The sequence below is a fragment of the Halichoerus grypus genome, chromosome 1 (genome assembly GCF_964656455.1).
Source record: "Halichoerus grypus chromosome 1, mHalGry1.hap1.1, whole genome shotgun sequence".
Lineage (NCBI taxonomy): Eukaryota > Metazoa > Chordata > Mammalia > Carnivora > Phocidae > Halichoerus > Halichoerus grypus.
In genome coordinates this window covers 64,107,744-64,128,465 of record NC_135712.1, presented here as the reverse complement: position 1 = coordinate 64,128,465, position 20,722 = coordinate 64,107,744, and the positions used below count along the sequence as shown (strand labels likewise).

Below are 20,722 nucleotides of genomic sequence, written 5' to 3'. Positions count from 1 at the left end.
TGTCCAGGCAGGTTCTTGCCCGGGCCCTGGGTGGAGGAAGGGAGGGAGTAAAGAAAGAGGGGCTTTGGATTTTGAAAAATAAAAATGAACTCCAAACCTGCATATTGGGGGAAGTTTCTTCAGACATGTTATTGGTCCTCCTGACTGTGGTGCAGAAAATAAAGCAGGTATGTCAGTATTCACAGCATGTCCCCTCTCCTCTTGCTGCATTTCTGCAGCCCAGACAAAGGCCCAAGCTCTCTAGTCTGGTGAGCTGGGTGCTGGCTCAAGTGACGCAGTTGCAGCCTGCGGCTCAGGTCATTTTCCTGCCTTTACTGGCAAGCAGGAGTCAGCAAGTCAGCAGTTTCTTTCAAAGCACATTTTAAAAAGTCTTGAACAGGGGCGCCTAGGTGGCTCAGTCGTTCGTTAACCGTCTGCCTTCGGCTCAGGTCACGATCCCGGGGTCCTGGGATCGAGCCCCGCATCGGGCTCCCTGCTCGGCGGGAAGCCTGCTTCTCCCTCTCCCATTCCCCCTGCTTGTGTTCCCTCTCTTGCTGTGTCTCTCTCTGTCAAATAAATAAAATCTTTAAAAAAAAAAAAAGTCTTGAACATATATTTGCACGCCTATGTTCACAGCAGCATTATTCACAATAGCCAAAAGCTGGAGTAATCCAAGTGTCCACGGATGGATGAATCAATAACCAAAATGTGGAATATACATATAATGGAATATTATTCACCCTTGAAAAGGACATCCTGACACATGCTATAACATGGGTGAACCTTGAAAACATTATGCGAAGTGAAATAAGCCAGATACAAAAGAGCAAATACTGTATGATTGTATGAGGTATTCTAGAAGGGTAGAAATCATAGAGACGGAAAGCAGAATAGTGATTACCTGGGGCAGGGGGAGAGAGGCAATGAGCAACTGTTCAATGGGGATAGAGTTTCAGTTAGGGAAGATGAAAAAGGTCTGGAGATGCAAAGTGGTTAATTGTTGCACAACAGGATGGATGTACTTAAGACTACTGAATTGTACACTTAAAAATGATTAAAATGATGCTTTAAAGGGTTAAAGAAAACGAGTAAGTCTGGAAGAATCCAGGGAGTACCCGGCTGTGGAGAGAGTGGGGAAGGGGTGTGTCAGATCTCTGTTCCTCACCCCCACCCCAGCCACTCTCCACCCTTCCCTGTCCTGCTCTACGCCCTGGCTCACATCAGCATGCCTCTCGCCTTCTGGCTTCTGGTTGGAGTCATTCAATGGGGAACACAAGCAGGAGATGAGGGCAGAGAGAGGAGTGAGGTCACAGAATCTATCTTCCCGGTCTCCTCCCTGCAGGATTGCTGCCTGGCGACCGTGTCCCTTGTCTGAAAGTCTAGCAGCCCCTCTCAGTCTCAGGATTCTGGTGTTGTTGCCTCTTCAGACCAAGCACAGTAGCAGTTGCCATGGCCCCTGGCCCCAGGGAACCACACTATCCCTTTTGGTCTTCCCACTTCCTACTAACACCTCTGTCAATAGTCTTTTTATTAAATTCTCCACAAATTACCCATTTTGAGCACATCATCTGTTTCTGGCTGGACTATGGCTGATGTGAGGTAACTTACAACAAAGTTGGGGAAACACTGACGCAAAGAAGATCCACTTCTATCCCCAAAAGATCTCTCGGATCCTCAAAACCTTCCAGATATCCAGAGGAGGCAATGGTGAGCGGTCTTCCATCTTCCTCCCTGCCCTCCATCCCCTCTCTTGTTCCAAGAACTTCTTTTCAATTGCTATTTTAGTACAGAGAATTCAGCATCCATTGTTTTCTCCAATCTATAGATAATCACATTTTTGTACATAACAGAATTCCATTCCAATAAAACAAATCATTCAGATATTCCATGGTGTTTTATTATTATTTTTTTTTAAAAAGCATTTTTCCTGTGAATGTTTCTATTGGATCCTAGATACAGATGTTCAAGGATATGGGGCAATTGCAGTTAAATATGAATAGTAAAGCTGAAATGGTATTTTTGTAAGGTGGTTCAAATTGGTAATAGAGACAAAGCTCTGTTAGATGAGCTCTCTCTCCCCTCTAAAGTGGGTAACTATGAGGGAAATAATCAAGAGTTTTGCCTTCCTTCTAGTAGTAATGGCCTAGAATAAGTTGAACATAGCTACCCAACCTCCTCTGAAGTCCAGGGAGATGTATCCTGTCCAGGCTTATACTATTACACACGTTATTTTCAGGTCAAAAGAAACAGTCACACTTGCTTGTAAGGTCAATGGCTCAGGTAAGCAGACCATCTCTTTGCTGCAAAAGAAGAGCAACAAGAAGGTATACGCTCAGGGCAGGTTCCTGATTGGTCAGGAGAGAGGGCTAGGAGTCGTGTGCTCTTGTGGTTCCATGGTGTCAGGTGGAAGAAGTCTACAATCGTCCATTATAGGAGTCTACTACTCCTGCCCTCCATGTGCCCAGAGGGGTAAGACTAGTATAAATCCCTGCTAGAGGCACAGGTGGATCCACATCTGTGAATGTGACCAGGCTGTGCAATTAGAAATCTTTACTCCAATAAAATCATACATAGAAACTAAATAAGACATATATAAAACAGACTGTTTATATATAAAATTATCCAGCTATATATCAGATAAAATGAGGTTTCTTATATTGAAGTGGGAATGGGAAATTAAAAGTGGTAATCGTTGTACAACAGGATGGATGTACTTAAGACTACTGAATTATACACTTGAAAATAATTTAAATGATTTTTTTAAAGAGTTAAAGAAAACAATTAAATCTGGAAGAATCCAGGGAGTACCTGGCTGTGGAGAAAGTGGTGGAGGTGTGTGCCAGATCTCTCTGTTCCTCACCCACACCCCAGCTATTCTCCACCCTCTTTGGCTTTCTAACACCTCCAACCCAAGATGACACCACAGGAAATTCAAGAAAACCCTGGGTCTTTGTCATCTCTTCATTGAGGAAGCTCACCACTGTGATGAGATTGCATCTCAGCAAATGTCACATCTAAGGTCAGGATTGGTCCTTGTGGGTGTTTCGGGGTTGGGTGGAGTGGGGTGGAATAGGGTGGATTTTGGGCTTACTTGTCATTGACCGGCAAAGGAGCAGTACAGAACTTCCCAACAATGGTGGTCCGGTCTTTTCTCCAAACTCGGTGGGAAGAGTGAAACTTGAGTTTCACTTGGTTTATCTGGCACTGAGGGTTGGCGTGAGCTATGACTCCTTTCCCCTGAAGTTCCTGTCTAGGTCTGCAAGGGAAAGGGAAATTAATTTACCCAAGCACATTTGGCCTTTGCTTCCCCCTTGGTTCCTACAGGGCTCTGCTGGTAGTGTGGGTTAGCTGTCACACACAAAAGAACTCCTTGAAGGTGGGGACCACGATCCTTTGTATCACACTCACCAGCCCCTCTGTGCACATACAGCTTTAAACATGGTTCAGAAAATAGTTGTTGATTTTTGAAAGCAAACAAGTGGACATGGCAGCAAAAGAGTAGCTCTTAGATTTTCATATCTGGGAAAAATGTCTGTGTTTCTTAGATTCCTAATTGGAGAAGATCTTCACTTTCAGGTCTACCTACTGGAAGTACAGCCCTCTTTTAGGGCATTCAGTTCCATAAATTTTGTGTAGACTACTGTATTTTAGACTGAGTATGAATGTGTGGATGGGGAAAAAACAAACAAAAAACGGATCTTGAAACCAGACAGAGCTGGTGTGGTACCCAGGTTTCCTCTCTTCCCAACTGTGTGGCTTTGGAGTCACATGCCCTAGGTCTAATCTCCAGCTCTCCCACGTGCTAGCCCCTGCCCGGGGCCTCTCCGGGCTCAGAAGCAGTGGGGCCTGGAGAAAAAGGAGGAGAGCAGGGGGACGGGGCTTTCGCCTTTGCACATGGGCGTTGGGTATCATCGAAGAGGGGGCGCATGGCTCAACCACATGGTTTCCCTTTCCTTTCTGGCCTCTGTGGGGTGATAAAAATGTCTTCTTTGCGTACTTTTTAACAACCCAAGGTTAGTCATACAGTTTGTTTTTTTCTTTTGAGGAAGATTCTATATGACTTTAAAAGCTGTTCCTGGTTTATTTTTGTTTTTTAATTTTAGAAGTGTTTTGAAATATATCAGAGGGGGAAAAAAAATTTTTTTCCTTTTAAGAAGCTGAATGGATAGAAGAGCTTGCAAACTAGCAGGGTATGAAGGATGCTGTGAGTGACCTTGAAGAGGAAAATTACCCAGAGCAGGCCCAGGCCCACAGGCCCCAGTAGATACAAAGTTACTAGCTCTGTTGGTAGAGCAAGAGATAACCAGCCATTTCTGCTTCTGTCAACAGGCTTCCCGCCACAGCCTTCCTGCACTGCTGTTCCCGCCTAAAGCAGCCCCCACCCCCCCAGTTTAAACCCACCTACCAGCAGCCAGCACAGCCCTTGGAACCTGACCCCCTGCACTCCCCTATAAAACACTCTATAACGCTGCTGCCCCGGGCCCCTAATTTTGAGTGCAAACTCGTCTGGGTCCGTACGCGTAAAATAAACCTGAATTCTCCTACTTCTCTGAGCATCACTTGGTTTCTCACCTGTCTGATTTTTATTTTTCCGCAACAACCTAAGGACTTGGTTTGGGTAAATTTTCTAATTAGAAGGAAATCTTGGGGTTTTGCAAAGCTATAGAAAGTAAGGAAAGACCACACATAACCCCCCCTCCTTTTTTTCAATTTCTATTCTGCAAAAAGAAAAAAAAAAAAAAACCAAGGAATTGAAGATAACCATGTTCTGAATCTTCCACAAAAGATTAAAACGCAAACAGCTTTTGGGAGAAGGAAGAAAGAATCTGTGGGTATCCATTCCAATCACCCAGGGAGCTTTTAAAGGTGTAGTGGTTGAGGCTATGCCCAGAGACTCTGCTGTAATTGGCCTGGGGGGGGGGGTTGGGGGGGGCGGTCAGTGGTGGTTAACGATCTCCAGGTGATTCTAATCAGCAGCTAGCTGTGTGTCATTATCTTGACTCCAGCCAGTGTTGGCTCATCTACCAAAACAGAGAGGTGATGAAGACACCTGATGGAAATAACACGACCTCGAACTGATCTAATGAGAATTATTCAGCTATAATCTGCAAGACTCACGTGGGCACCTGAAGATCTGTGTTGGGATCCTGACTGCCTGCCATCCCTCTCTCTCTGTGGCCTGTGTCAGCTGGAGCCCTGGTTGGTGGCAGGGTGTTTGGGAGTCCAGAAGTGTGCTTCTCTCAGCAGAAATTTGTCTTCCCTGACAGTACAATTCATGTCTAATGCTGCAGCCTCCAGAGGGCCTTTAGGGTTGGTCTTTTATAGAAAGCTAACCAGGGAACTTAAATCCTTTTAACATCTCTATTGATAACACCTTCGATGGCTTACTTCCTTTTTAGGGGCTGGTTATTCTTTGTTGGTCACAGCTGATTATCATAAAGACACCCACTCCGCAAGCCTAGGGCAGGGTGGTGCCCCATTACCAGTTGTTTTTTAAAGAGACAAGCACCCCTGCTGCTGCATTCCTCTCCCTTGCCAGGCTTGAGCCTCCCTATAGTTGAAGTTCTCTGTCTTCCCACCTCAAGCCTGGTCCTGCCAGCTGCTAGGCCCAAATGTGACCCCACAAGGGAAGGAAATGCTCAGCCTGGTTCTAGGGATTAGCACCAGATGGCCTCAAGCCGTGCTGGCCTCACCTTGTACTCATTTGCTAACTGACCCTCTGCCTGTGATTCAGTTCTAGTCACTCACCCAGTACCACCCCCACTTTCCAGGAGTGGGTGCTCCCCAGGCTCTGGTCAGCCCTCCCTGGGCTAGCGGCTGATATCTTCCTACTTGCTGACATCCCTGATGCCCCCTTCCTGGATTCCTGACTAATGTTTCCTATCAGGGACCCAATTCTCATGTTCTCACCACCCGTTGAGACATCCCATTACTTCTGCTCGCCCGCCTCCTCTGCTATTGCCTAAATACACTATCCTTGAATCCACTGCTGATCGTGAACCTGGGACAGTTGCCCAGCATGTGTCTGTGGGTGCATCCGTCGGAGGTACTGCCCTCACCCCCACCTCCAGCCCAATGGGCTTGGGCCACCTCTCAGTGAGCACACAGTGCCTGTCGTGGGAGATGTGTGTGCGTGTGATGCGGGACACTTACGTACATGGTGATCTTGACCAAGGAAGTAACATTGCTGCTAAGGAAGGTGACGGAGATGAGGGTGTCTTTGTTTCTTGGCTCCTGCAAGTAAAACTCCACGAGGCTGTGATGCACTGGAAAACCAAAGCAGAGCAGACGCCTGGGCCAGAGGTCAGTGGTGTAAAACGCACCCAAAGCCCCAGAGGGCCGCAGGGCAGGAGTCTGAGACCTGCCTCTTAGCAGCAGATTACCTGCCATCCCAGATCCTTAGCTTCCTCATTGTAAATTGGGGGTAATAAAAATAGGTCTGAATGAGAGTTAAATGAGTTAATACCTACAAAGTCCTTAGACAGTGCCTGTGGCTAGGAAGCATTCAATACATGTTAGTTTTTGTTATTACTTGTAATGCTAGAATGTCCCACTCCCCCCTGCTTGATGACATTACCTTGGTGGTGTGATTTTGAAAGAACTGAAAAGGATGTCCCATATACTAAATAAGTAACTCATAAAATGTAGCAATCCCCCTCTGCTCCTCCCCATACACACAGTTTCAGGAAGCCCACTTGTGTGTAGGAGATGACTGTTTCCCCGTCTGTGGCAGCCTCTATGATGGCTCCACCCTCCCAGGCAGCATGAATCCTGGGGCTTTCAAAGCTGGTGTCATTGACAGCCTGGATGAGGAGCCCGGCTCGTGGTGATACCCCCGGGACCGGCTATCTCTCTGGCAAGAGAAGTTAAGAAGAATTACAGCTTCTCTAACATCTGTCCTTTCCTTATTAAGGGGGAGGCCCAGCTGGCCGCATTGTGCAGTATCTTCGGTCTTGGGGCATTTTCACAGACCTCTCTGGTGATCCGGACACAGCTGGAGAGGCAATCCCTCACCTCTGCCCTACTTGTACTTTTTCATTTGTCATGTTTAACAGGCAGTTATTGGAGGGACATCAAGTGGATTTAGGTAGACTTGGCACTAAGCTGGAGGAGTGCTGTGATCCATCTGGGCTCATGGGGCTGGTAACAAGACTCATTGACAGGTGCTAAGAAGCCAGGAACCCAGAGGAAAGAAAGAAAGCACCGTATGTTTCTCCTCCGCAGAGGAAAACATCCAGTGCCATGCCCCTTCTGTCTCTCTCTCAGTTGTTTGCTAGGGGATGCAGATTGTTATGGTGATGGGCAAGGGCTGAACTGGAGTGGGTAACTGCAATGTGGAATAAAAGTTAAACTATGTAAGCTTTAGGAATTTCATTCTCTAGGCTGAGTTTGATATATTACACCACTCCTTCTTTTATCAGCAGGTCTCACCTCATCAAGAAAGCTTCCTAAGGTTCTGCTTCTCTCTTTACAGTATCTGGAAGCCCGGGGAGGGTCGGGTCTACTAATGTTGGGTGGGTGGGAACCAATCTGTGCAGGAGTGAGACATGGGAAGCAGCACACAGAGCCCTGGATGGGAAGAGATCCAGGAGACTCGAATCCAAGGCCCAGCCCTGCTTCCTCACTCTGTCCCTCTCCCTAAGTTACCGAACCTCTCTATGTCCTGGTTCCTTCATCTGTAAACAATAACGCTTGACATTACCCCACAGAACATGGCAAGGATGAAATGAGGTAATGGGGAGAAAGCGCTTCATGGGAAACGTCCTACAAGGGGAAAGTAATATTGTTAGAAAAATTGTTATTTGGAGAGGGCTTCTCTGCCCAGCAGGTGCATGCCTGGCAGGAGTCAAGGGTGACCACTGAACACTGCTGTGTTCACCCCGACAGCCCAAGCGAGCCAGGCAAGGGGAGCCCAGCGCCGTGGTGGCCTGGGGGTGGGTGAGAGGGGGCAGCTATGGGCTGCTGGTGCCCCCTGAACTGCCAGGTGGACGGCCCGCCCCTCCAGGTAGAGGAGGGTCCCGGCTGCAATGCTGAGAACAAAAAGCTCAGAACTGCAAGGCTCAGAGCGCACACGCAAGCAGGTATCCATGCTGGCTTGTTTCCTTCTGTGCCTCTCTGAGGTTGGTGAACAGACAGGGTCGTGCTTCTGGGCCACAGAGAGGGTGTCTCACCACAAATAGGAAACAGTCACAAAAATGGTGGCTCCGCGGATCTCCCTCAGCAGGGACCTTAAAAGGCCTCTAACCTCAAGTGTGCCCCAGGCTCTGGTCCTGGCCTCGCCGCCTCTGCCACTGGACAAAGCATCCTCCCTCAAGCTGACCTCTGGAGGGGGCGGTGAGGACAGAGGAGTAACCAAGAAACACGGCCGTAAAGAGCAGATTCGCTCTCAGAAGCGGAGGCAAAGAGGCCAGAGTGGAAGTGGGTGGTGGCATGGAGAGAGAACAGATTTGGGAGTCAGAAGACCCGGAGTTGAATGCTGCCTTTTCCACCTCACTGTGTAGCCTCGGGCACAAGGCTTCGTCTCTCAGAGCCTCCCCGTCCTCACACCTAACTCAGAGTTGGGTTGTCAAATGAGTGGATATATGTGAGAAGCCCACAGTTGACTCTTGTAACCCACTTGTTCCTAAGAGGTAGCCAGGAATTCTCTCTAGCATGATAAACACCCGCATCCAGTCTCCTCCAATTCTCTGGCTGATAAAGGGAAAGGAATTCTATTACTTATCAAGTTCTGGTCACTGTGCTAGCAACTTCCTGTATACTATTTTATTCTATCCTCACAGTTCATTCTTTGAAGTAGGTACTGTTATTGCTCCCATTTTCTACATACGGATGTAGAGGTTCAGAAAGGTTAAGTCAGATTCTCCTGATCATACATCTGGGAAGTGCAGAAGCTGAGATTCAAATCCACGTTTATGTGACCACAATCTGAGCTTTGGGCTCCATATCACACGGCACCAGGAGTTCTGGTTCAAGGAAGGAATGGTCACTAAGATCCCTCCACCAACCAGACATAAGCTGATCTGAAAATCAGTTAGAATTAGCATGGCCATATAATTTATCATCCTAACCAGCATACTTTTGTTCTGTACCCACAATAAACCAGATGAGATCCCAGGATAACAAGCATAAAAAAGGAAGTCTAGTCCATCTACTTAAGATGCAAATAGCCCAGGGAAAGATGATGCTCCAACCTGGGACAGATTTCATAGATTCTAAGACATACTTTCCTCTCACATTTAACATCTTTTACTAGCATCTTCGCTTCAGTGAAATGCTATGGTTAGAAGCAACAGTGAAGAACTGAAATATGTATGTGCAGAGGGCAAGGTTCAATATTCTTCAGAGACCCTGACCTAAGAGGGCTGCCAGGGTGGGAGACGCATAAGATGAGCATCAAGGAGGGGGTAAAAAAGTATGCAGGAAGGAGGGAGCCAGAGGGCCCTCCCAAATACCACACTACAGAGAACCCACACTGGAGGGAGGTGGGGAGGGACTAGGAGAAGTATATAGACAGTAAGATGTCCCTAAGTCCTCATCTGCAGCAGAGCAATGGGTTGGACTAGCTCTGGAAGTTCAGGATCTAAGACCAGTAGCTGCTGCCCCCCACCCCCCTCCGATGACATCTTTGCCCCAGTCTTTCACCTCCCGCCTCGGCCACCATGCTGTGCTAGACACAGCCCAAGCCAGAGCCCTGGACTCTGCGGGACAGCACACTAGCAGAGCTGAGCTACACGTCTTTCCCCCAACTCACCACAGTACGGAGCCTGGGCAGTGGTCAACAGGAAGACTTTCACTTCCTTAGGAAGTGGCTCTATCTTGACACCACTTTGTTCCATCAGCCCTGGAAGCAGAGAGGCAAAGACAAAGACAACGGAGCCCTGAGGATGCCCTTGCAGTGTCCCATGGCACCCAACCACGTTTTGATTCATTCATGCACTCGTTCATTCTACAAACACCCACACTGTATGCCCATTCTATGCCATGCCCTATGGTGAGTCCCAGGGTACCTGCAACCCAGTCCAGCCAAGGATAAACACAGAAGTAAACAGGAAGTACATTCTTCAAATCATCTGGCCCATTCCAAGAGGTATTTATCAGAAATTTGAAATTATGTCTCCAATTGGCAAAATAATCTATAAGAGAGTTGTTTGGATGGCATTTATATCCTGTGCAGACGAAGCACAGGGAAGCGTTTGACCTGAAGAATAGCAGCTGACAAGTTAGGGAAGGGCACTCCAAGCAGCGAGTACAGTTCAGACAAAGACACACAGGGTGAAGAAACGAAATATTCTTGGAAGTACAAGTAGTTAGCATCCCTGGGGTGTTCAGAGCCAGGGAAAGTGTGGCGAGAGGTGACACTGGCAGATAGTGTGAGGTGGCTGTTTATATCAGCAGGTCCATCACACCTGGGGGACACTGTGGCATATGCCTACTGAGTCGGAAGTAATGTTGATTTGCTTTATTGTGGGAAGCTACATCTACTTTAACATTTTGTCAAGCTGGTATCCGTTTCATAAGGAATGCCAGGCTGCCACAGTTCTGAGTGGCAGCCGGGGGTGAGAAGTGAGAAAATGAGGGAGGGGAAGGAACCATTTATATTTCCCAGAGTTCTTCCTGAAATCCTTCATCTTGGAGAACCCTAGGATGTTCTCAGCAATGACCTGCAGAGGGTAAGTTGAGGCCAGATCCCTCAGCCTTTCCCAAGTCCTTCTCCCCAGACTGGCCTGGAACATCCAGGAATGTGCCCAACCCAACTAGTAATGAGGCAGGCCTCCAGTTGGCACATGGCCACCATAGCCTCACACCTCTGAAGTGGGCCATGGGTGCCATTCTTGGGGATTCCCCACAACACCTTGATTTAGAGTCTATCAGGAGTTGGAGAATGGCTGGCCTAGCTAGAAAGACCTAGGGCAAGCATCTGGTCTTGCAGTGGGGGCAGAGGCTCTGGGCTATACCAATGTTTCTAAAGTGTCCTGAGTCTGGACTTGCAGATGAGGGGCTGTGTGTGAAGGGTGTGTGCAGAGCAAGTATGGCATCAGGCTGCAGGACAGAGGGTGAGGGGTGGGACGTGGAAGGCCAAATGCCTTCTTCCAGGTGGGAACAGGCTGAACACCTAATCAGTGAATTTCCTTACTCCGGGTGGATAGACTTGTTGATCATAAGAAATCAGGACTTACAGAGGTGACAACTAGCAAGACTTGAACTTTCCCCAAATTGTCAAAGGAAGCCAAAGGGGTGGCATTTACCAATTCTTGGACAGGAAAGCAGAAAAGGGTTAAAACAATCCAGACATTGTCCAGCAAGAAAGGCCTTGTAGTTGACACAGGGAAAGGCCACGAGTGGACAGGAATTCTCCAGGGCACTGATGTAGAGGTGCACAGCCCTCATGTGATCACAGATCAGGTAACTGTAGCCTGTGGGGGGGGGGGGGGAGGCGGGAAACACAACCAAGGCTTTAGTTTAAGACAAATGAAAATCCCTTCATGCTACTTATTGTAATTCTATTGAATTTTATATTCTAGCAGGCTATAAATACATGGGATGTCTCCTGAGCCACATTTTAAAATGTTAATGGACATGGCTACTATATTCTCCCTCTTCTTTTGAATTTTCCTGAGATACCTAAGCTTAATCTATCAAAAAAATTGTTTAATTTGAGACCTATCTTCCATGATCATGCAAATTCTCTTTTGGAAAATAGGAGCTTACTGGGAATTGGTGATCCTGACCCACTTCTCACAATGAGTATCTGTTTGCACATTTTACCTTCTTCATCATCACCTACACAATCCAATTTTTTACAACCTCATGATACCCAACCTACTGATGAGACAATCAAGGGAGTCAGCAGCAGTTCATGGTAAGTCTCTGAAAGTCAATGTGCTTCGAGTTCACCTGGCCAAATGACTGATTCACTGAATTTGCCAAATGTCCCAATTTAATAAAAACCTGGTTTTCTTGTTATTGTTTACTGTATAAAAATTTGAAGTAACTCACATTGGATGAATTGGCTGGGCTAATAGGTCTATAGTGAGCCACAGCTCTAGGGTTCTGGGGTCTTCAGATTCTCCCGTCACCTTGGGAACCCCACTCTGGGACCAGCAACCAAGTCCGAGCTTGTATTAACCTGCCTTCCCCCATGTTTGGGACACTCTATGGGCAAGCTCCTTCCAGCTGCAACAGGGAGCTGGGGGACACAAACAAAACCCTTCTCAAATTGTGTTATGAAGAAAAATGACAAGTGGCCAACTAAAATGCCACAGAAATATTCAAAGGTCATTAAATCCAAACTATCTCATCTGATAAAAAATGCTAGAAAATCTATAAATTGTGAAAAAGAAACGTGTTTTTGGAAAATCAATAAATTTGGTAAATTAGATGAGTAGTTATTCAATAAAATTGTCAAAAGAGCCCTCCAAATGTCAAAAATTTGGTAAAGCAGGAAAAGACTAAAAACAAAGTAAACAGAAATCAGGATAAAATTCTCATAAGAAATGCTGATAGGTTGGCTATATTCACAAGAAGAATAAAAAAAGACTAAACAAACCTTGATCCTTAGCTTTTGACAAATTTAATGTTATTTAAAATAATGCTAAGAAGAATGTATTCAAAAAGAACATTCCAGGAGACTACAACTGACCCTTGAACAACAGGGGAGCCCCCCATGCAATTGAAAATCCATATATAACTTTTCACTCCCCCAAAACTTAATTATTAATAGCCTACTGTTGACAGGAAGCCTTACTGATAACATAAACTGTTGATTAACACATATTTTGTATGTTACATGTATTCTATACTGTATTCTTACAGTAAAGTAAGCTGGAGAAAAGAAAATGTTAAAAATCATAAAGAAGAGAAAATATATTTACAGTGCTCTACTGTATTTATCAAAACAATCCATGTATAAGTGGACCTGTGCAGTTCAAACTCATGCTGTTCAAGCATCAATTGTGTATTTAGAAAAGAAGAAATGTATATTCATTGAATGTACTCAAGATGATTATCTTAAAACAGTTTTGGAGAACTGCCAAATTTAATAAGTTTGGGGAAATGGTCATCTGTGGATTGATCCTTCAGCTAGCCAGCTTTGGGCGTTCTACTTCTGCCACAACTAGGCTCTTGCCAGGGATGTAGCTAGTGTGGACCATGCCACAGAGCGGGGCCCAGGAAGAATAGAGTTTATTGGCTTGAGTGATGATATATCACTGCAGGACCTAAGAAGTGGGGAGGCCAGCAAAAGTATGGTGCAAGCTTTTCATTTCGGGCCCTCCTCTCCCAAAATTCCCCAGGCTCCTAAAGACATGCATTCAATAAGTGCAGGGAAAGGCATTATGGGGAATAGCAAAGGACACTAGAAGGAAGACAACTCTCTCTGGTTTTCTGACCTGCATGAATGAAGGTGGGACAGCCGGGTTGGTCTTGGCCTCCATTGACAAAGTAGTCCACGTGTCCAACAGGAATCCGGATACCCAAATCTGAAAGGAGGCAGAACCCCATTGTTTCGGACTGCAGGGGCATATTTTCTGGGCCCCACAGCAGGGTCCCCCGGCAGCAGAGCCTGAACTCTGACTTTGGGAGCCCACCCACTCTGTGTGCCCATTGGGTGCCCACCTCACTCCTCAATGCTGGGACACAGCAGAGCATGCCCTTAGTGTCCCCTGCAGCTGATTCTCTGCACAGCAGTTGCAATCATCTTTACAGGAAATCCTAATGCCTCCCTGTTCTCACCAACTACAGAATAAAATGTAAACTCCTCACTATGGCCTGCCTGGTCCCCCTCCTTCTTCTCCTGCCTCACTCCCTGCCCTCTAACCATGTGGTTTTCTTTGCTGTCCCCCCCCATGTCCAGGCTTTGCTTCTGACTGCTCTTTCCACCTCGAATGTTCTCCCAGATCTACCCAGGGCTGGTTCATTCTCACCTGCAAATACTCACCTTGGACAGACTTTCCTCAGTAACCCTACCTGAAGTGGCTCCCCCACCCAAATCACCCTCTGCCCCACCTCCTCAGTCATGGTACTCACAGTGTGTAATTATGTCTGCTTATTTGTCTGTAAGCTCTACAACTTACAGCAGGGACTTTGCCTGTGGTTTTTTTTCTGCTATATCCCCAATACTAGCACCATGCCTGTCACATGTGAGTACCTAATATTTATTGAAGGAAGTAATGAATGAATGCCTGCTCAATTGGTCTATATTTCTACGTGGGTGGGGACCTTCTTCAATGCCTTGTGCCTTGCACTATTCTCAATGCTGACTATGTAGCTCAATAAAAATTGGTTAGACAAAATGGAATGCTTTTTTTTTTTCCCCTCTCATCACATTAGGAGGAGGCTCCAACTTTGAAGGGGACTGAGAGGCCTCGCTCTGGTAACTGGGGACCTAATAAGTCCCCTATTTAGCAAATTTAGAGACAGAAGGGGTTAACCTTCATAATTAACATGGTTAACCCAACAGCTAGGCAGAGGCCTGTGGGCTTTGCTTTCCTATCTGTGAGATGATGAAGGAAAGAGGGTTAAATAGTATGCCTGCATGGGTTTTTTCCAGAATTATGAATCTGTGAGTGTTGGGTGCTAAAAGAAGGCTTCTGGGGGTGTCTGGGTGGCTCAGTCATTAAGCGTCTGCCTTCGGCTCAGGTCATGATCCCAGGGTCCTGGGATCGAGCCCCACATCAGGCTCCCTGCTCCGCAGGAAGCCTGCTTCTCCCTCTCCCACTCCCCCGCTTGTATTCTCTCTCTCTCTCTGTGTCAAATAAATAAATAAAATCTTTAAAAATAAATAAATAAAAGAAGGCTTCTGACCCAAAGGAATGAGACCTGGACACCTCTTACTTGAACGGCACATTCTTCTGGTGAGGGATAGGCATTATTTCTTCCTGTAACTGCCATGCTGAGCACAAGTCCTGGCTACCTCCTAGGCATTTCATAAAGGGTAGAAATGAGGAAGAATGCCCAGCCCTCTTTCCCAGCTGGTCAGAATAGCTTAATTTGGTCATAATGGATTCAGGGCTGGGGGTCTTTCTTGTGCCTGTCACTGTTGGAGGGGAGGATTCTCATTCTTCACTGGCCTGAAGGGCTGGGCTCCTCCCTAGGAAGGAGGGAAGTCCTGACAGGCCTGAGTATCTGCCCCAGAGGGGCCTGTCCCACGGGGCCAGGCACATTCACCCTGAAAAAACAGCATGACTTTCCCCTGTGCCTGCCAGGCAGCAATGCCTTCCCCCACACAGCCTCATCACAAGGTTTAGTATTAATCAGAGATCAACATGACATTGGTAAACTCCTCACTGCAACAGAAGCTCAGAAGGGAGGGAACCTGCCCAGAGCCACACAAATAGATACCGGCTACCTAGCCCCTGCCGGGCTCATTCCCCTACTCTAGGAGGGTCACCCACCCCCCATACTCACTGTCAGCATCTGTGTGGATGGCCTCCACGAAGCGGGCATCTCCAGGGTCCAGGCGCTCCTCCAGACTGGCTTTGGTGTACTCCGGTCCAGCAGGGTCCAGGCCTGCTGGGACAGACTGATGTCAGAGGCCCCTTTCCTCTCAGCTGCAGCAACCCTCATGGACCCACCATACACCTCTCGGGGCAGCCCTTCCCAGTCAGTTCCTAGAGTCCTCCAGCAAGGATCCAAGGGCAAGAGGACCAGCCCAGGACCACTGTACCCAGGAAACCCCATGTTGTTGTCTCCAACTCTCAATGACCCAGCTTCTCTGGCTCTGAAATGAGCTTGATAACATCAACCATCTGGCAAGGGCCATAATATTAATCCTCATGTACTCAACACAACAGCTATAATTTTTTGAGCAGTTACTGTCTGCCAGTCCTTGTGCTAGTCCTCATAACAACACAGTGAAGTAAAAATTACTAACCTCGTGTCTTAGTTTGGATGCCCTTTTCTCTCTTTCCCAAAAAGCAGACCCTGAGACAAGGATTTAAAGCACAAGGAGCTGATTTGGGAGTAGATCAGAGAAAGTATAGTGAGGGATTAGAAAAATGGGTCAGAGTTTGGAAAAACGAATGTATTAATCACTTTGGGCAACTGGGTCTCATCCCACTGGCACCCTTCTGAGAGGCTCTGTAGAACATGACTCAGAATTGTCCCACTGAAGGGCCAGAAAGTGGGGGTATTTACCACACAACTCTAGTCCCTTATTGACTGAGGGTAGCTTCTGAAGCATAAAGTCCCTAGTGCTTTTGCAAGTATTTAGCATAATTGTCTAAGGGTGATTTCCACAGTGGGCCAAGGCAATATGAGCTATTACAACTCACGTTACAGAGGTAGTAGTTGAGGCTCAGAAGAAATACGTGGCTTCTTACACTGACATTAGAGATCACACAATAACAACACAATACCGTTTCATGCAAAAGGGCCACAATAAATAAATTTTAGTGGAAATAGATAAGTCAATCATAAGAACAAAGATGCCCTCTGCCTGCCTCAACAGAGGCATTTCCAGGGCATTATCTCTCTATCTCTAAACTTGGGAGGATGGGCAGAGAATACTGTTACCTGTGATCCGTCCTAATTGGCCTTTGTAGAAATGTCCCACCATGCCCCCAACGTGGGCCCCCAGGCTAACACCAATGATGTGGATTGAAGACTCTGGCACACCCAGCACCTACAATGGGGCATTTACAGGGAATTACACCTGGGCCACAGCAGCCTCTGGCCTCACAGGGTCACACTTTTCCCTGAAGCTTCAGAATCAGAGGACCCTGGGCATGACATCCCCCCACACACCTTCTTTGGGAGAAAAAGGCAGAATTTTCATCCCATTCATTACTTTCCCTCTTCCTAGACACCCCACCTTGACGATTGCCTCACTTTCTCTTTGGTGCCCAAAGTGTGTGAGCAATGACCATGGCCACTTCCTCTTGAGAGATTCCATATCTAACGTCAGCGGCACATTCTACAGAGGAGAAGCAGAGGCTCCGAGTGGGGCAACAACTTGCCCAAAGTCAACACTGTAAGTGGTAAAGTGGAGATTAGAAGGGAAGACCCACAAGCTACTGGGTGGCTCTGCTTCTGCCCTAAAGCTCCTCCTCATGTGTTGACTCTTTCTTTTTGTCCCCTCTCTCCTTCAGAAGCAGCCAAAACTCACCCCCAAGCCCTTCAGCACCTACCAGAAGTTTTCTGAGGAAACGGGAGATCTCAAGTCCCAGCTTAACCACATTTTCCACGGCTGAGAAGTAGACACCTGTAGAACCATAAACCCAGTCCACAGCAATCACATTAGCATTTGCTGCCCGAAGAAGAGTGCCAATGAATTTATCAATCCAGGAAGGCTTTGTACCTAAAGCCCTAGACAGAGGGCCAAGAAAGGATAGGAAAATTATCTGCCAAGCCAATATCCATTGTCATGGAAATGACAATGATACTCTCTATTAACAGAATAAACCCAGGGGGGAAAACGGTCAAAACAAATAAGGTGGGTATATGGGCAATACATCTTACACCACTTTGAGCCTAGGGAGAGCATAATCCCAAAGTCACCAGGGCTTCAGCCTGCATATACGGAGCCTTTGTGTAAATTATAGAAAGGCCTTTTGTTCCAAGTAGATGCAGCCTCATGCCAGGGCCCAGAACTCAGGTTGGATTTCAGCCCCACCAGGCCTCAGTCGGGTACCTTGGTGCAGTGCATACTACACAAACCATATATACTGACACTGCTTGTGTTACTCATGGGGGAGAAAAGATAGCTTTGTACCTTAGAGTTATGATTTGCAATCTTAATTCTCATTCTATAATATAAGCACTCTCCTTGAGGGATGTTTTTATTTACTTGTTCATTCGGTCATCCTTTCATTAATTCAATGAGCGAGGAAGTATGCTAGGTGCTTCTCTCCAGCTCTGTTGGCTATCTCCGGGTTGGGGGTACACACTCAGCCTTGGAGAGTGGCTGAATATAAAAGATTTCCTGGAGGAGAGACTTCGGCACAAGAGTGAGGAAGAATGCCTATGGAGGGATGTGGCTGGGTCCCTGCAGTCCAGTGATTTGAGAAGCAGAGAGAACCCAGAGACCATGAAATAGTGATCCTTTGTGCAATGGCTTTGTGTCCACCTCTTCCTTGGATGCCCCCATCTCTAGTTGCTCGATACTGCTACTATTTCACTGCATTCTCTCCTTCTTTCCTCCCACCAACCTTCCTCTCTTTCTGGCCTTGCCAATGGGCTCTGGAGAGATGTTGGAAGGATGGATGGTGGTTGAATTAAGACTCAGTATTACAACAATATTTGGACTGTAGGGCATCAAAGAAACTGAAGAAGAGAAGTGTCTAGCACCTGAGGAAGGTTAACCTCAGGAGATGATGGAAGTAGCACCTGTGAGTGGAAGTTTCTTAAATCATGAAACCAGGGAAGAAATGAAGAAGAGGAAATAAACCTCTGGATAAAAACACCATGCTGTTACCCTGATTGCACAAAGCCTATGACCTCATTGGCTGAGATGAATCATATAACCCATGCTTCAGGGAGAAAGGGATCACTGAGACCATCTGTACAACTTCCCTTTTATTCAGATGTGGAAACCAAGGCTCCATGTGCTGGGGTGACTTGTTCAGGATCATACATATTTACTGTGTGAGAGTGTGTCGACAAGACTGAGCAGAGGAGTAATGTACATGACCAACAGGAATGAGCAACACAATGTGTGTTCATGTTGATATGAGACACCTTCAAAGGCAGCAGTAGGTGAAAGATGAAACATGAGACTGTCAGTAAGTCCATTTCTCCTCTTGCTCCCCACTAACTTCCTATGGCATTATGGTCACTCTCTAGTTCCTAGCTGAGATATTTCTATTGGCTGATTACTCCCACCTGAATCCATGGATGAGTAGTTTGGTTCCTAGAGTGGCATTGAACCCAGAGTTTTGGATGTCACTACTTTCCTGCACTAGCTGCCCACAGCTGGGATCCAAAGGGGTGAAGAGGAGAAACTGGACTTTGAGATTGGTGCCTCGGAGAAGATTAGCATTCTGGAAGTTAGTGCACTTTGTCTGTGGGGTAGGAGATGCATCCCCTGGAGGAAAAAAGCAAAAAGAAAAACAAGAATGATCCAAGGTGAGGTCATCTGTTCTTAGAAGGAAGAAAAGTATTCTTGAGAGGAAGAAAGAAACAGGGGCTTACAAGCATTTATTATAAATCAGCTAGTGCAATATTCAGACTAATTTATTAAAGACATCACTTCTGTAACCAAAATCTGTGAATAGTTTTCATATCTAAAGATACAATGCCAGAAAAGGATATGACTATTACTCAACCAGAAAAGATTAAAGGCCATGCATGGTGAAGTGGATATTGTTATGAAATAAATTGAGTTGCCCCTATCAATCCATAGGTTGAAGTCCTAATGCCTGGGACCTCAGAATGTGACTGCATGTGAAGATAGAGATTATTATATTAAAATGAAGCCAATAGGGTAGGCCCTAATCCAGTATGACTGGTGTCCTTGTAAGAGGAAATTTAGACACAGACACAGAGGAAAGACAACGTGAAGACACATGGAGTAGACAGCCAACTGCAAGCCAAAAATTAAATCAAATAATGTCATGCCTCTATGCAAAAAAAGCCTCTAAGGCATTTCCCTCAGAATGAAATCTGAAGTTCTAACAATGGATTGAAGCCCTAAATGGTCTAAACCACGGGCTCCAGGAGCACTCTGCCTGTCCAACTATTGCTTCATCTGTTCTGGCCACATGTCCTCCCAGGTCTTTCTCACTCTACACAGTCCTAGACCCCCAGAGGGTGTTTGCACTGGTCATCCCTTCTGCCCGGAGTGTCTTTCCACAGACATCCACATGGCTACCCCCCTCTTCTCCTTCAAGTCTTTGCTTGTCAAAGGTAACTACCTTGTTTGAATTGTTACCTGCCTGTGCCCCTCACCCAAGTTCTCTCAATCTTCCTCATCCTGATCTATTTCCTTTTATAGAAATCACACCCTTCTAATCTCCTATGGAATTCACAAGTTTATTATTAAGTGTATTGTTTATTGATTTCCCTACATTAGGATATTCTTTCAAGAAGGCAGGAATTTTTATCCATTTTGTTCACTCTCCTGCCTAGAATAGTGTCTGCCACAGACAATAAACATGAAAAGCTAGTTCTTTGAAAAGAATAATAAACTAGATGTACTTTTGATAAGACAGAGTAAGAAAAAAAGAGGGAAGTCACAGGTAAACAATATAGAGAATAAAAAGGGGATATAAATAGAGTAGATTTTTAAAACCATAAAAGAGCATGTTTATACCCACCCAAAAGTTCAAAATACAGATATCTTCCTAGAAAATGGACAATTTCCTGGAAAAGTATAGCTTACTGAAACTTAGTCAAGAAAGAAAAAACAGAAAGTCAAATGTAAAACTGTAGCATTAGGGAATTGAAACAGTAGTTTTCAGTCTCTTCATCAAAAAACTCTACTGGGCCCGACAGTTTTACAGAAAAATTCTACCAATCCTTCAATTCTTATCACTGTTCTGGTGAATAGAAAAGGGGAGAGAGAATCTAAATTCATTCTATGAAAATAACCAAAATATCAAAACTGGGCAAGGACAGAAGGAGAAAGGAAGATGAAAGCCAATTTCACTATTAAACAGAGACATAAAAACCCTGAATTAATTATCAGCAAATCTAAGCCCATCAAGGATAACAAGAACTAAACACACATCATGGCCAGGGTTTAATCCAAGGAATGAAAAGATGGCTTAACATTAGAAGATGTATTAATGTAATTCATATATGAAAA

General features: G+C 46.0%; 1 protein-coding gene across 7 annotated transcripts in view; it reads right to left on the bottom strand.

The window, feature by feature from the left end:
- Positions 1–20,722, bottom strand: part of PLA1A (phospholipase A1 member A) — a 38,346-nt gene that overhangs the window by 6,321 nt on the left and 11,303 nt on the right. For 3 of the 7 annotated variants that reach the window (XM_078066414.1, XM_078066419.1, XM_078066410.1), the window contains 11 exons: positions 18,799–19,000; positions 17,106–17,283; positions 16,492–16,600; positions 15,385–15,486; positions 13,368–13,457; positions 11,226–11,393; positions 9,987–10,112; positions 9,731–9,820; positions 6,137–6,245; positions 3,071–3,235; positions 1,855–2,279 (listed from right to left, as the gene is read on the bottom strand). In XM_078066414.1, coding sequence (XP_077922540.1) covers positions 2,189–2,279; positions 3,071–3,235; positions 6,137–6,245; positions 9,731–9,820; positions 9,987–10,112; positions 11,226–11,393; positions 13,368–13,457; positions 15,385–15,486; positions 16,492–16,600; positions 17,106–17,283; positions 18,799–19,000 — 1,430 coding nt within the window. In that variant the 3' untranslated portion in view covers positions 1,855–2,188. Of the gene's footprint in view, positions 1–1,854; positions 2,280–3,070; positions 3,236–6,132; positions 6,246–9,730; positions 9,821–9,986; positions 10,113–11,225; positions 11,394–13,367; positions 13,458–15,384; positions 15,487–16,491; positions 16,601–17,105; positions 17,284–18,798; positions 19,001–20,722 lie in introns of those variants that run through there. The other 4 variants (XM_036066785.2, XM_078066415.1, XM_036066787.2 and 1 more) reach the window with 4 other exon arrangements.